The sequence below is a fragment of the Caenorhabditis elegans genome, chromosome II (assembly GCF_000002985.6).
Source record: "Caenorhabditis elegans chromosome II".
Lineage (NCBI taxonomy): Eukaryota > Metazoa > Nematoda > Chromadorea > Rhabditida > Rhabditidae > Caenorhabditis > Caenorhabditis elegans.
The window spans coordinates 10,432,819-10,447,209 of NC_003280.10; the positions used below are offsets into that span (position 1 = coordinate 10,432,819).

The following is a 14,391-nucleotide window of genomic DNA, read 5'->3' on the forward strand; positions in this document are numbered from 1 at the left end:
CCGTCCGGGTACAACAAGTAATTCAAGAAAACTGTCTGAAAACTGGTCCCGACACGAAGCGAAAAACAAAAATGTGTGTGATGCACATCGAAAAGTGAAATACTGTCAGGAACAGTTTGACACGGAAATTGGTTGAGTAAAGGAAAAGAATGGAGAAAGTGCCAAAACAACACAAACAGCCACAAGATCAGATATAAAAAGGGGAAAAAAAGTGGTGAAGCAGCAGCATCTGCAGCAGTTCCTCAGGTGCAGATTAAATCGTTTTACCCTTTTTTGCAGTAGGAACGGGATTTCGATAAGGACTAGAATTTTGATAAATATGAATATTATTTAAAAGTTCCTCATATGATGTATCCTCTAATGTCGATATTGTACCTAGTTTCATTACTATTTTCATGTAACTCTCTCTACGTTTCCGAATTCAATGAGAACCGGGTTAAAACTCTAAAGATAGAGGTTCTATGCCTTATTCTCCTTTTTAGTATATATGCCTTTTTGTGCTCTAGAACTTCCTCGGCTCCTTAGTAAAAATATGTAAAATCTGCATTTTAGCTTGAACTGTAGTTCAGTCTTTGAATTGCGCAAGCCATCCACCTCCTCCTCTTCACATCTTTTGCAGAACCTGGCTTGGAACGGGGGCACCCACACACACGAAACCATTTTATCCGATTTTCAGTTTTGATCGCCATTTTGCATCTATTTCTCACTGGCTTCGTGACTGACTGGGCGGCAACGTTTCTTTTACGTAACTGATTTATTGGATTAGACACTCATGCGGCCCCCTCTCGTTATACTCGAATTCGAGGATTTTATGCTATGCATAGCTAAAGGGCATAGTTACAAATGTTTTTTCAATTTTTGTTTTCATGGTTATTTCGAAATTTTCAATTTCAATGTTTAAATAAGTCTTATAATTTGCTAGTACACTAAATATGGAAAAAATTTGATTTTTGGTAAACGCATACCTTCAGACTTATCCCATTTTTGACAAACACAAATTGAGAAGCTGATGAAATTTACTGATGCTCTGGATATTCGTTACTATGAGTCTCTACTTTAATTTTTTAAGTAACTTTAAATGTTATTCCGAAAAAATTTGTATATTAATTTTGAAAGAGGTATTATATTTTTTCCGGTTAGTAAAAAGATTGCCGATTTTCATACGAATTCTGGGATTCCAGACAGTTCAGTTTTACTTTGAGCTAACCGCCCTCCTGACACTAATTTCATGCCTGCCTGCCCACCTATCTTGTGCCTACAGTAGGCCCTACTGCCAAAATGAATCTACTTTCAAAAGTTGAAATAATTGATTATGAGCACCTAACTTCAAAAAAAGGAATTATCACAACTAAAATTTTTTCAAATATATTTTCGCCATATTTTTTGCATTTTTAGAAACACTATACAATTTCTGAAATCTAACCTATTTTTGATTCACTTACGTAACCATTTGCAGTACTCTTTTCTTCAATAACCTATCATTTAGTGTCCACTCCATTAACGCAACATTTTCACTTTTGCTGAAACTGAAACTACCTTTCGAGGTAGTATCTCAAAATTGTCGGTTTCATGACTAAAAGAATTGTTACTTTCTTCCATACTTTCTTCGTCTTCCTGCTTTCTTTCACCCAAAAAACGACTTCCCAGTCGGTCCAGGACGGTGTCTATTAGTTGGACATGAAGACACACACACAGACGGTGCCAATTATTATGGCATGGTACACCATTTTCCTTCTGAGAAATAGACATCGGGGATGGAACCGTGGTGAATAACTCCGCCTTCTTTTACAAAATGAGAGAATGGCACTCACTTTCATGGTTTTGGTATTAGCTAACCACCATCATAGTTTCACTTGAGATTTTGTTTTTGTCCGGTGGATGGACTTTTGGTAATCCGATTAAAATCCAAGGTTATCCAAAAAGCTTTTCTACTTTAAACTACGCTTTATCGATAACGTGAATTAGGTTTTTTTAAAATTAAAACCTGTAGTTCAGGTTTCCTTATTTGTTAACAGTTTAAAAAAATATCCCGCAATTTTCATACAATTTCAACAAAATCTACTTTGCCAATTTTCAAAATTTGTAAATATTAAGCTAGAAGTCTAGAAAAAGTTTCTGCCGGTGTAGTTTAGGTTCTAAATACAATTTCTTTCTAAAAATTTGCATAAATCAATTGTTTCCAGAGGATTTAAATTTGAAACTATTGGCATAGGTCGCCTTGAAGGCGAGTTACGCCTTGAAGGCTTATCATAAAATGTTAGCTTCCAATATCTGGAAAAATTATTTTCTAATTTTTTGTTAGTTGACATTTTTTGCAAGAACCACAGAAAACCAAAATATAAGCTGGCAAAATATTTACTTTTAGAACACACTCAAAGTTTCAAAATCTAATCACAAAAACATTCTCGTGATATGTTTTAAAAAAGGTTCCTAACTTTGATTAGCCGAAAGTTATTTCCATAAAATTTAATCTTCTGTCCTTCTAACCATGTCACATTTCCCATCAACCTTTTCTTTTCCACTTTTTTCCACTTTTTCCTCATTTTTTCAAATCCAAATCAATTTCCAATTTGAACGCCACTTTCCTCCCAATGTTTCATGCCATGTTTCCACAATATGAATGCCGTCGTATTTAATTTCCATTTTTGCTGCCCTTCTCTGAGGAGATGTCAGGAGAGACGACTTCCCACTGTGCACCTTCGATAATCAGACTTTGATTTACATTTTATAAGTGAAAAGGTAGATCAAGCTTGCTTCCACCTTCACTGCAACCGCCCATTCCGTTTTTTTTGAAAAACTTTCCACATTTGCATTTCCTCTGTGAAACTCCGCCCAATCTTGCCGCACGGCATCCCTGTTAGAGAACTTAGTTATTGAAGTTCGATTTGATTGGCGATGGTTTGAACTTTAATTTTGAGTTTTATATTCTTAAATTTTTGCTGGAATTTTTGAAATGTTTAGAATCTTAAAAAGTTTGAGAGCATTTTTGAAACTAGGTACTTCCAAAAAATCCATTGGAAACGCTGATTATTCAAGTTCAACAAAGTCTGAAAGAACTGTATTTCATATATTTCAAATTTGTTTGTTTTGATAAAACGGGTAAAATAGTTAATATGTACATAAGTCTCAGCTTGTTTCAAACATGGCATATATATCAGTCACTAGTCCTTCAACTTTTGCTCTCAAATCAATTAGGTTTAGTATTATTTCTGGATAAAAATTGGAGTCGTTAATATTCCATATTTCTACTCTCTTGATTTTTTTTATATTCCCTTTCTTTTGACATTTGTTAGTTCCCATAAAATGTTTTCATAAATTTCAGGTAATGTTCCATTTTACTCGAATCCTCGCAGCCTTCCTTCTACCTACATTATGCTTTTGTGGCTACTCAACTGCTCCATCCTCGACAGTCAGCATTGATAATTCACTGATAGGTATGTACAATTTTTCAACCTCTGTATATACAGAGACCAAAAACCAAGGCCATCAAATCTAGTAATAATTATCGTATATTATATTCCACAGAAAAAAATAGACAAAAGACACAAAGAACCAATAAGACTTGTCATGTCCGAATGGACATTGTCTTACAGATTCTGCTTTTTTTAAGGTAATGGTTTTTTGCGATGCCTAGCCGACTTGCCATGAAAGAATTGAAGGGTGGTGGTGGGATAGTTTTAATTAGAAATTAACTAGATACCTTTTGCCAAGGGCACATATTTATGCAAATCATTGGGGGCCTTGAATGGTTATGGAGTTTTGATAAGAGCAAAGGTTTGAGATAGATAGTTTGCAGCAACTTAATAATTTTTAAATCAAGACTTCCTATATTTGTTTTTATATTTTTGTAGACTTCGGCAACCAGTGTGAAAGACTTGCTAATCCCTGTCTCTTTAAGGTTTTGAAAACTCTGAAAAACGAGACTAGGCTAAATCTGAAACCTACTATCAAGTTCGGAAACTCTCCGATCGTTGATTCGATGTTTCTGAGAGATTTACTTTTGGGGATAATCGTGCAATAACCATAAAGTTTCAAACTTTCAGTAGTGCTTTTATTATAATTCCAAATTTCTAGCCCATATAAAAACACCAAACTTCAATATTCTAGACATGCTTGCTTTGTACAAAAATGTTTCTGGATCACTTCATCCGATCACCTTCTTTTCCCGCCAATTACCATTTTGTCTCACTAGGAACTTTCTATTTTTTTTTTTCCCGCCGAAGACATTTTCATTGCGTAACTTTGGTTATCCCCCCTGACAGACTGGGCGTCCAGCATTATTATTTCGCACCAATAGAGACATAGAGACTTTTTTGGCTTCAATATAAGAAGTACATACAAATCATCTTGAATCTATACCGCCCGAAAAGCTGTGACTTTGAAGAATTCGGCCAGGCGGGGGAATAGTCTTTGTACTACTTTGAAACGGAAACTTATATATTGAAACAAGTTTCATTACAAGAAAAATATATATTGCCGACCACCAAGAAATATAAAGTAACGGTGGTATGCGGGAAATCGTCGGAAATTACTCACATGTTTCAATAGAAATTTGACCTTCTCTGACTAGCCGCCCTTTCTTGCTTCAAACCATTTTAATTAGAGTTTGAAGACAGGGAATTGGTTTTTTGGCAAAACGGCTTTCCCAATGGCAAATATATTCTGTTTTGAGGGAAATTGGCGTAGAGGTTGTCTGGTACAAAAAAAACAAGAAGGGGGGGGGGGGGGCAGGAAAAAGTACTGCATTCGAATTTTGATATTTAAATTCATAACAAATAACTAGACAAGATTTACCTACGGATATATAGAAGTAATTAACAACAATAACAAAGTTAAAGCTCAGTGTGTTTTATATTTTGAAAAATAATAAATTTACTAGGTTTTTCTTTTGAAGAAAAAGTGTAAACTGCCGTGCAACCTGCAATTAATTTTTGAAATTACATCACACTTCATACCAGATTTTATTAAATAGGCGGTAGGCAGGCGCGGAGGTACATGCAAACCTTCTACTATTTCCAAAAAATTATGTTGTAACCTGTTGCCCAACTTCATCAACTGTTCAATTTCAGGTGAACCCGAGGTTGTATGTGAGACTGCGTCAATTTCTCTTCTGTTCAAAACTCGCAACTCTTTCAACGGAAAAGTGTTCGTGAAGGGATACGTGTCGGAACCATCATGTATGACTGTTGGTGATGGAAAGACTGGACACCGATTCGAGGTCCGGCATGATTCATGTGGAGTCAGAAGGCAGCGGGAGATCAATGGTGTCGTAATCTCGGCTACTGTCATTATTTCATTCCATTCGGTGAGTATCTGAACTTCTAGTTCTAAGTGAACTTGGATTTTAATAATTCAAACCTCTTACAAATTGAAGATCTTCATTACAAAAATCGACCGTGCTTACCGTGTCAGCTGCTTCTATGTGGAGGGAACCAAGAAAGTTCATAATCACGTTGATATCAGTGCTCTGACTACTCAGCTCTTGGAAAGTGAGACACAACTTCCAGTATGCAGGTAAGTTGTTTCACTTATATACCGATTTTCTGAGATTCCTTTAAAGATATGAAATCCTCAATGAAGCCGGTGGATCACCTATTAAGTACGCTCGAATCGGAGATCAAGTCTATCACAAATGGACTTGCGTTGCTGAACTTGAGAATGTGTACTGTATGAAAGTTCACTCATGTACGGTTTATGATGGACAAGGTGGACCACCAGTAACTGTCATTGATGCCAATGGATGTTCTGTAGATGGGGTGATCCTTCAGAATCTTGAGTACACCTCTGACTTGACAGCTGGAAAACTCGCACCAGTCTTCAAATTTGCTGACAAAGCTGGGCTTTATTTCAATTGTCAAATTCAATTAACAATCAAAGACGTAAATTATGGATGTTCAAATACCGTAGGACAATTTTAGATTTGCAAAAGTCTAGTTGATAAATTTTTCAGCAACCCCAATGCCCGACATCTCAGTACGTTGTGGAGCCAGCCCAGAAGACTACAGAAACCGCCGAGCCATATCCATATGATAGCCATGAGTCTGGATACCCAACTCGTCCAGCCAACTATCCAGTGGCTTCAAGTAGATATCCAATTCCAACAACCCAAGCTCCAGCTAGTTACCCGTCATCCCCGGCTCCACCACCACCAGGTGCCGATATTGACAACGGATATCCTGAGCCACAGCCAATTTACATTGCTGGTAAGTATTTTTTGATGTATTAGACACAAATCTAACTCTGAATGAAACATTTCACATTTCAATTTACTATAAATTTCCAGAAACCCCAGAAAACGCATACGACGGTATTGTTGGCTTCAATGACACCGAACAACCATTCACAACGTCTGCTGCCTATACCGAAGACGGAGTTTATAGTCGACTTATCAAAAGAAATGTTGTTGAATCAACTGAACAAATTAATGCAAGCAACAAGAAACGACCGGTTACTGTAGGAGATATTGATTTGCCGGAACGCGGTATTCTAGTGTTTGGTTTGGAGGAGATGGAAGACGGAGAGACGACGAATGCAGGAGATCATGGAGCAACAAGGGCGTTGAGAGAAGCTAGAAATAGTCAAGAGAAGACATGCTTCTCAACATGTGAGTTGATATTGAAATAATTTTGCTAACTTACTGATCATTGATAAATAGGAAGTGTTTAAAAATGATGCGATTAATAAATAAATCCGCTTGAAAAATTGTCAGCTTGTTGATGACAATTTTATGTATCGACAAGGTCAATGTATAAATTTGGAACCATAATAAATCGGAAAATTGTTATGTTACTATAAAATAGTTTGAGTTGAACTAATATAACTTCGTATAACTTCGAACCGTGCTGCTGTGAAATCGGCTTATTCTCAAAAAATAATATTTTCAGCTCGAATGTACTTCACCCTAATTCTCCTCTGCCTTCTATTCGCAACCACCGTTGTCGTATTCATCGTGATTGTCCAGAAACAACGACAAATTCTTGCACAAACCGCTTTTTTCAAGCCATAATTTCTAATTGTCATTTCAATATTTCTTTCACTGAAAACTCTTGCCATTTTCCTGCCCATGCAGAATATATTATTTCATCTGTTCGCTTTCCCCCCGACCATTCATATCATTGTCTACCTTATCACCTTATCATTGTGTATTAGAACTTGTAGTTGTTTCTTTGGTATCATATTTATAATTTGCCGAGTGCCCAACACCTTTCATGTAAAACTTCGTCGCTTTCATCATTTCAACGTACTAAATTTAATGAAACATCAATTTGCAAATCTAAAGAAGATGCGTAATTCAAGATCAATCGCCCTAAGGTATTAGTTCCTGACTCAGAATGTTTGCATCGTCTTAAACCCGATTATCTTGTTCAACAGTTTAATCATGAAAATGATATTGTGAAATAAGTTTTTGGAACTATAAAAGCCATGTGAAAAATAGATAACTCTCAGATATTTTATCAAAAGTTTAAAATGTGGAGTATAAATTTAACAGTTCACATTATTCTTCTCGTCACATTTTCCGTTTCTCACGTTGTTACTACCGCTGTAACGAAGGCTACTGGCGAGACTACTGTCAGGGGAGCAGGTCAGGATTTGGGTGATGTTTCTAGCTCGTTCTTCTATGAAACAACAACAGGTATAGTGTTTTTTTAAAATCAACTTATGTAGTTCTTCTAACTGAAAACAAAGAAAGCGCACATATGTTCTAAAATGAACATTGTGAACCACGAGAATGGACACAAGAAGTGTCCATTCTCAGCAGTGAGATAAGGTTTTAGCTTCAAAAATCGTGGTTTAATGTAAATAAAAAATCATAAAAACATTTTTTTTTTCGCTAAAACGGAGTCAATTAACAAATCTTGAAAATTTCTACTCGTGCAAAAAAGGAGTATTTGTGAGATAAACTCTGGTCCGCATAAGTATGGGACACCCTGTATATAAGAATGATAACTGACGAGCAAGGTAATAATGAAAGAGCACAATTTCGCACTGATAACAGAATTTAGTGAAGCTTGCCTTTTTGCTGATGATTGCCTTAATTTTTGTTTCTTTTTGAAAATTGTGAACCATTTTCAGCGACTATCTGCGCAGATGATCCGAACATAGGTTGCACTCAATACATCTCTTTGTGCTCCAACGCCAAATATTCTCCATTTCTCCAGGAGTTCGTTTTTACACGTTTTGATGTGTAAGCTTGAAAACTTTAAAATGCTTCAGATTCTGTCCGATGACCTGTGGATTTTGTGCTGAAGAAACAACAACAGGTATAGTGTTTTGTATCAATTGCATTCTTCAATCTGAAACAAAAAAGTACACATGTTCTAAAAATTATTGTGTGTCTATACAGAAATGAATAACAGAATTTATTATACCGTATTTTCCATGTTGACCACGATGCGGCTATAATTTCAAGTACACGATGCCACAATTTATATGATACTACGAGAAGTCAGAGTGTCTTCACTCGATTTTAGGAATTGCACAGCTGCTAAGCAGTTCGCGTGTTTGAAGGGTGTATTTCGAGTTTTGCAAAAACTTTCTGTACTAAAGTTTTTGCGAATCTAGAAAAATACGCTACATACACGATTCGCGAATCACATCTGTGGGTCACTTAGACTACATGTGCCAGTTCCGACGCAAAATGTCCATATGCAGCATATCATGAAGCATGGTCTGTAAAATTTGAGATTATAAGTTGTACATGGCTCAGTTTTTACACCTATTAAATTAATTGACAAAATTTGGGACATGTAACCACCGAATAGTCGGAGAACGTGACGAGACCCACCTGGAAAAAAGTGTGTGCCTTTGGACTAGCGTTTCACGTTTTCATAAAATTGTTCATAAAGTCACAGTTACGTTGCTACTAGAGGCATTGCTTTTTCAAATAGTGTATTTCTTCAAAGTGTGAACCATTTTCAGCGTCAACTTGTGCAGATGATCCGAACACAGATTGCACCCAATATACCTTTTTGTGCTCAAACGCCAAGTATACTCCACTACTCCAGCAGTGAGTTATTACCTTTTTAATTTTTCATTTGAAACACTTGAAAAGTTTTCAGATTCTGTGCAAAGACCTGTGGATTCTGTGGTAGTGGATCCACTGCTGCTCCAGTCGCATGCGTCGATACCTCAACCCAGTGAGTTCTTATTTTGAAATGCATGGCGACGGGTACCCCTCCAGGCCCATTGCCAATTTTTCTGGGTTTTTTTTTAAATTTGATTTGTTGTTGATCATTGAGCAAAGCTTTTTGCCGTAGATTTTCGATTGGGCAAATGTTGCCTTAAAAACAAGCGAAGCGAGCAGGCATCATTGTGCCTAATGAAAATCCATTTTGACAAATTATTTTTGACCTTCAATTTCAATAGTTTTAGAATTTTTATTTATTCGTGCTGCTTTACTTGTTTTAGGCTCACTATCAAACAAATTTTGAAAACTACAAAATTGACAGTAAGTGCGATTTAAATCTTAGCTTAAATATGTTTTATTAAATTATGCGATTTCATATTTATTTTGTAGATGTGCCTACTGGAATAAAAACGGATTCTGCTCATCGATATACTATGACTGTGCCACGAAGAAAGAATTCTGTGCGAAGACGTGTAACTTTTGTTCGATAACATGCTGATCGATATTCTTTCTTTTTTTTTAAATCTCGGTTTCGACTTGTTTCTTACTCGATAAAACAATTTAACGTACAATTCAGAGCGAGCATGACCCGCTTTTTTCCTCAAAAAATGGTCTTAGAACAATGTTTCCTCTTAAAACTTTCCGCATTCCGTCGTTCCTAGAAGATTATCCTGTGCCTACCATCCTCTTTCACTTCATTTTGATATAATCTTTTTGGGGTTAAGTTTGCCTATTCATCTGAAAAGAAAGCTTTGACAGTTGGCCGGCGTTTGTGCCTACGATGGGAACTGTTCTTTATATAATTTGAAATAAAATGAAACTAAAAAGTTCACCCTAATTCTCCTCTGCCTTATGTTTGCAACCACCGTTGTCATATTCATCGTGATTGTCCAGAAACAACGACAAATTCTTGCACAAACCGCTTTTTTCAAGCCATAATTTCTAATTGTCATTTCAATATTTCTTTCACTGAAAACTCTTGCCATTTTCCTGCCCATGCAGAATATATTATTTCATCTGTTCGCTTTCCCCCCGACCATTCATATCATTGTCTACCTTATCACTTTATCATTGTGTATTAGAACTTGTAGTTGTTTCTTTGGTATCATATTTATAATTTGCCGAGTGCCCAACACCTTTCATGTAAAACTTCGTCGCTTTCAACTTCAACGTATTAAATTTAATGAAATTTCAATTCTTTTTTTCCATTCGCAAATGCTGGTGCGTAGTTCAGGGTCAATCGGCCTAAAGTGTTAGCTTTGGCTCGTTTCCGATTCAAAATTTTGCATCGTATTAAACCCGATTACCGTGTTGGAAAGTTTAATCATGAAAATTATAAACTGTGAAACTATAAAACCCTAAGGAAGACTAGATAATTCTCAAATTTGCTGAAAATGTGGAGTCTAAAATCAACTCTTTGTATTGCTCTTCTCGTTACATATTCTGTTGCTCAAGACTCAACAACGGTTGATACTACTGCTGCAACAACGGCGACGGGCGGAACAACTGCAACTGGTGGGACCACAGCTACTGGGGGAACTACTGTCAGTGGAGCAACCACTGCAGCGAGCGGAGCAACTACAGGTCAGGATTTGTGGGATTTTTCTATTTTGTTAATTTATCTGAAGCTGTATACCAAGCGGGTTGTTTGGCAATCTCACAGTTTTATGTGACGAGTTGTCGGAGCTCAAACGGCATGGGGTCCGCCTGAATACAGGTCATACCATACTTTTCAAGTCCACTTTGGTAAGGTTAACATCAGGCACTGGATCAGGGACTTTATTAGGAGGGGACCAGAGAGAGTTTTTTTTTTACCAAATCAATATTTTCGAAATCGCCTTTTCTCATCGTTGTGTCGAAGTTTTTTTTAAACGAAAATTTATATATAAATATAGAGAAATATTTCTACTTTCTCAAAACATCTAAACCAATGAACTGTTAATTATTCGAAAAACTAAATTTTCACATTTGTCTTCTAATATTTAAATCCCGTGATGGACTAGAAAGTTCTTCCTTAAAACACCACAGGATAATATGAATCAAAAATCATATTGACGGCTCCAATCGTTTTCTTTTCCCGCCAAAACGGAGCTAATCACCATAAATATGAATGATTGCTGACGAGCAAGGTCACAATCAAAAAGCACAATTCCCCCTACTGATAACGGAAATTAGGAGAGCTCACGTGTGTGCCGTGTCTTTCTTGATGATCGCCTTAATTTTTCGAATTTCTCAAATTGTGCCTTTTTTCAAAGTGTGAACCATTTTCAGCGTCAACTTGTGCAGATGATCCGAACACAGATTGCACCCAATATACCTCTTTGTGCTCAAACGCCAAGTATACTCCACTACTCCAGCAGTGAGTTTATAAACTTTTTAAATTTTAATTTGAAACATTTGAAAGTTATTCAGATTTTGTCCAAAGACCTGTGGATTCTGTGGTGGTGGATCCACTGCTGCTCCAGTCCAATGCGTGGATAGCTCAACCAAGTGAGTTCTTGTTTTGAAGACCAGGCACGGTTTCAGGCATACCTGCCTATCGCCTATTTTTTTTTAATTTTTGCATAAACTAGAAAAAAATTGATCATTAATTTTTTGCTGAATCTGAAAACATGAAAAATCCTTCTCGAATCCATGAGAAGTTTTTATTTTCAGGTTTTTTCATATTTTCTAAAACTTACTGCAAAAAATTCTGTGGAACCAAAAGTTTGTAAGACTCTATTAAATGCGAGAAAAAAAACAAAAATTAGAAAAGTTTGCTCCAAAATTGCAAAGTGCGGCAAAAAAAATAGGCGGGGGTTAGAGACAGCGTGATTATTCAAATATGGAGATTAGCCAAAATTCTAAATTTCCCAAAATCAAATTGTCACACAAAAAAGTGAAAAGTAGGCAAAGTAGGCGTCGCCTTACAGGAAAGCAGTCATTGTTGTCTTTAACTCATTTTATCTAAATTTTCTTATAGCTGCGCCAACTGGGAAAAAAACGGCTTCTGCTCATCGACATTCTACGACTGTGCCAACAAAAAACAATACTGTGCGAAGACGTGTAAACTCTGTACGACAACATGCTGATCATCGGCCCGGAACCTATACCCGGGCGAGAAGTGTTTTTCCGTCGAAATCTGTAAATATTTTGCTCGTCTGGCTACTCGCTTCTTTCGTTTTTTATCTCGGTTTCTTCTTGTTTCTTGCTCAATAAAATTGGGAGAAAAGTTCCGTTTTCATTTGAGCCTCTGTTTTTACACGTGATTAGGTCGAGAGAGGGAAGTCTATGGAGAAACAGTTGGCCAAGCTTGCCGAGCCATCTGTCAATATTTGAAGTTATTTTTTTTTCAATTTTTAGATTTTATCAACAGTGAAATTTATTTGTGTGAGTGTTTACAAGAAAAATTTTATAAAAAAGAACTTGCAAATATTTATATTGTTTTTTTTTCATAAACCATGATGAAATAAAGTGTGATATCTTTTAAATATTACCCTAAATTCTAAAAAATGACCTAAATTTTAAAAAATCCCAGGCGTGTAAACTTTATTACAGTACCCTCATAACTATCGTCAAACATGTTGTTTGTTGTGCAAACACCGTGACGGTGGTTTGCACAGAACATTTTTTCGAAACTTTCTGAAAACAATTTTAATTGAATTTATTCGTTTTCCTTCTATTTTTCCCTTTTTTCTTTGAAAATTCATAAATTTTTTTATTTTTTCCGTAAATAATTCAATTCAAATATTTATCTTCATAGTTTTTAATGATACTGCAGTAATTTTAAATGGGAAAACCACATTTTTGAGGGAAAAACGATTTTACAAGCTTTTTATTCTATATTTGTAGAATCTCCGTGTTTTCTTCAAATTTTAGTCATTTTTTCCTCCGCAAATCACGCTAAATCCTCACTTTTTCAGTCCACACATTTTTGCATCATGCTAGCGGGGAAAAAATACGCGGGTGTTTCCCCAAAACACTCGTTTTGCCTGTGTCTCTTCATCTCACACCCGTGCCGCCCGTCTCTTTTGCAGAGCGCTAGTCTAGTGTGTTCCTTGCTACTTGCGAGTTACGAAATTCCGCAGGAAATTTTAGTTTCTGCTGTGTGGCCTAAAGTTAGGATTGTTAACAGTTGCAGTTGGTTCAGTTCTGATATTTCAAGTAAATTTAAAATGTTTTTCTCTGATCTCATGCTTTTTTTTAATGATTTCTTTGAAAACTAGAGACGAAATCAGTTAATTTTCTCAGTTTCTTTAGATTTTCCAGTTCGTACGTACGTTTTTTTAATGTTAAGCATTAGAAATATGATGATTCACGATCCAAAATTTATTTTTTCACATTAGTCATCTCTGTTTCTTTGTTTCTTCGTTTCTTTCCTATCAAAATAACTAAAATTGACGTCAGAAAACGTTTGTACAAACATATTAAACTTCCCGTAGTTTCTATTCTCAAAAACATTATTGTTATCCTCTTATCTTCCTATTTTTGAGATTTGATCGTTCCTTGTGATCATTTATTCACTCTTTCATTGCCAACGTGATCGGGAGGCGAAAAACGAAACAACGAAGAAAAATCATGTGAGCTTTCTGTCAGAAACCGATCGGAGAGAAATTGCGATTTTAAACTTTGAATTTCGTTTTTCCATCTGACCCGACGAACGTTTTTGTCAAACCGCTTTATCACAAAGATCACAGAAATATTTCAAACAATTTTTTTTTGAATGTTCGCTGGTAAAAATTGAATAATATTAAATGAAGTTGTCCGTGCAAACTTCCCTAAAGTTTGAGTTACTCTAATCCAAATAATCTAGTTTTTAAAATATCTATCCTAAAATTTTAGTTCTATGGAATAGTCCAAAGTATCTTTCATCGATGACATCATGTTGTTAGTTTATACCAGTAATGTGACAGTGTAGGCCAAACAAGTGTGAAGGTCGAATGAAATTTCGCTATTATTTTTCATTTATATGTCTGTCAAACCATTTTCCATTTTGAACACTTTATTCCAATTTTAAGTAATCAATTTCTTTATTCTCTAGGAAAATGCTCACGTGAAAATTTAAAAGTGGAGAGTGTGTAAATTTAGAGTTTTCAAGCTTCCAATCGGCAAATATTTGCTTTAATTTCATTTTTATGCAGAGAGCGGAGGAGCACACATACTGTTCAGGTGCCAAGAGGTCGTATTTGCTGTCTTATCATATGGTTTGGTTTGGCGCCAGAAGGAGGTCGGATATCCGTTAACCTCTAAAGTTTCGATGGCATCAGTTGGTGTTCTAGCTTTCT

General features: G+C 36.0%; 3 protein-coding genes, 2 non-coding genes and 1 pseudogene across 8 annotated transcripts; all 6 read left to right on the forward strand.

Annotated features, from left to right (window-relative positions):
* Positions 1 to 3,180: 3,180 nt before the first annotated feature.
* 21ur-13326 lies at positions 3,181 to 3,201 on the forward strand. The gene has a single exon (NR_051602.1).
* A 115-nt stretch (positions 3,202 to 3,316) lies between these two features.
* Positions 3,317 to 7,269, forward strand: cut-4 (Cuticlin-4). Its single transcript, NM_063841.5, has 7 exons — positions 3,317 to 3,434; positions 5,070 to 5,305; positions 5,375 to 5,514; positions 5,561 to 5,903; positions 5,951 to 6,203; positions 6,284 to 6,604; positions 6,885 to 7,269. Exons 1-7 carry the CDS (start codon positions 3,326 to 3,328, stop codon positions 7,004 to 7,006), a joined length of 1,524 nt encoding a protein of 507 aa, NP_496242.2. The 5' UTR covers positions 3,317 to 3,325; the 3' UTR covers positions 7,007 to 7,269.
* Positions 4,644 to 4,867, forward strand: E04D5.7. The gene has a single exon (NR_051603.1). It is a non-coding gene; the product is annotated as an Unclassified non-coding RNA E04D5.7 (non-coding RNA).
* A 188-nt stretch (positions 7,270 to 7,457) lies between the features above and the next one.
* E04D5.4 (ShKT domain-containing protein) lies at positions 7,458 to 9,699 on the forward strand (the record flags this gene model as incomplete). 2 transcript variants are annotated; one of them, NM_001267317.2, is made up of 6 exons in its annotated part: positions 7,458 to 7,633; positions 8,074 to 8,161; positions 8,215 to 8,261; positions 8,920 to 9,007; positions 9,060 to 9,137; positions 9,518 to 9,699. In NM_001267317.2, the coding sequence occupies 6 exons, from the start codon at positions 7,468 to 7,470 to the stop codon at positions 9,624 to 9,626; spliced, it is 576 nt and encodes a 191-aa protein (NP_001254246.1). The 2 variants fall into 2 exon arrangements, with proteins under 2 accessions (NP_001254246.1, NP_001254247.1); NM_001267318.3 differs by lacking the exons at positions 7,458 to 7,633; positions 8,074 to 8,161; positions 8,215 to 8,261 and having other exon boundaries at positions 8,935 to 9,007; positions 9,518 to 9,618.
* Positions 9,700 to 9,955: 256 nt separating this feature from the next.
* ZK673.12 lies at positions 9,956 to 10,066 on the forward strand (annotated as a pseudogene). Its single transcript has one exon. A coding segment is annotated over exon 1 (111 nt).
* A 261-nt stretch (positions 10,067 to 10,327) lies between these two features.
* On the forward strand, positions 10,328 to 12,597 carry ZK673.1 (the record flags this gene model as incomplete). Of its 2 annotated transcripts, NM_001267319.3 has the most annotated exons (4): positions 10,328 to 10,711; positions 11,399 to 11,486; positions 11,540 to 11,617; positions 12,090 to 12,597. In NM_001267319.3, the coding sequence occupies 4 exons, from the start codon at positions 10,522 to 10,524 to the stop codon at positions 12,196 to 12,198; spliced, it is 465 nt and encodes a 154-aa protein (NP_001254248.1). The 2 variants fall into 2 exon arrangements, with proteins under 2 accessions (NP_001254248.1, NP_001254249.1); NM_001267320.3 differs by lacking the exon at positions 10,328 to 10,711 and having other exon boundaries at positions 11,414 to 11,486; positions 12,090 to 12,325.
* Between the last annotated feature and the right edge of the window lie 1,794 nt (positions 12,598 to 14,391).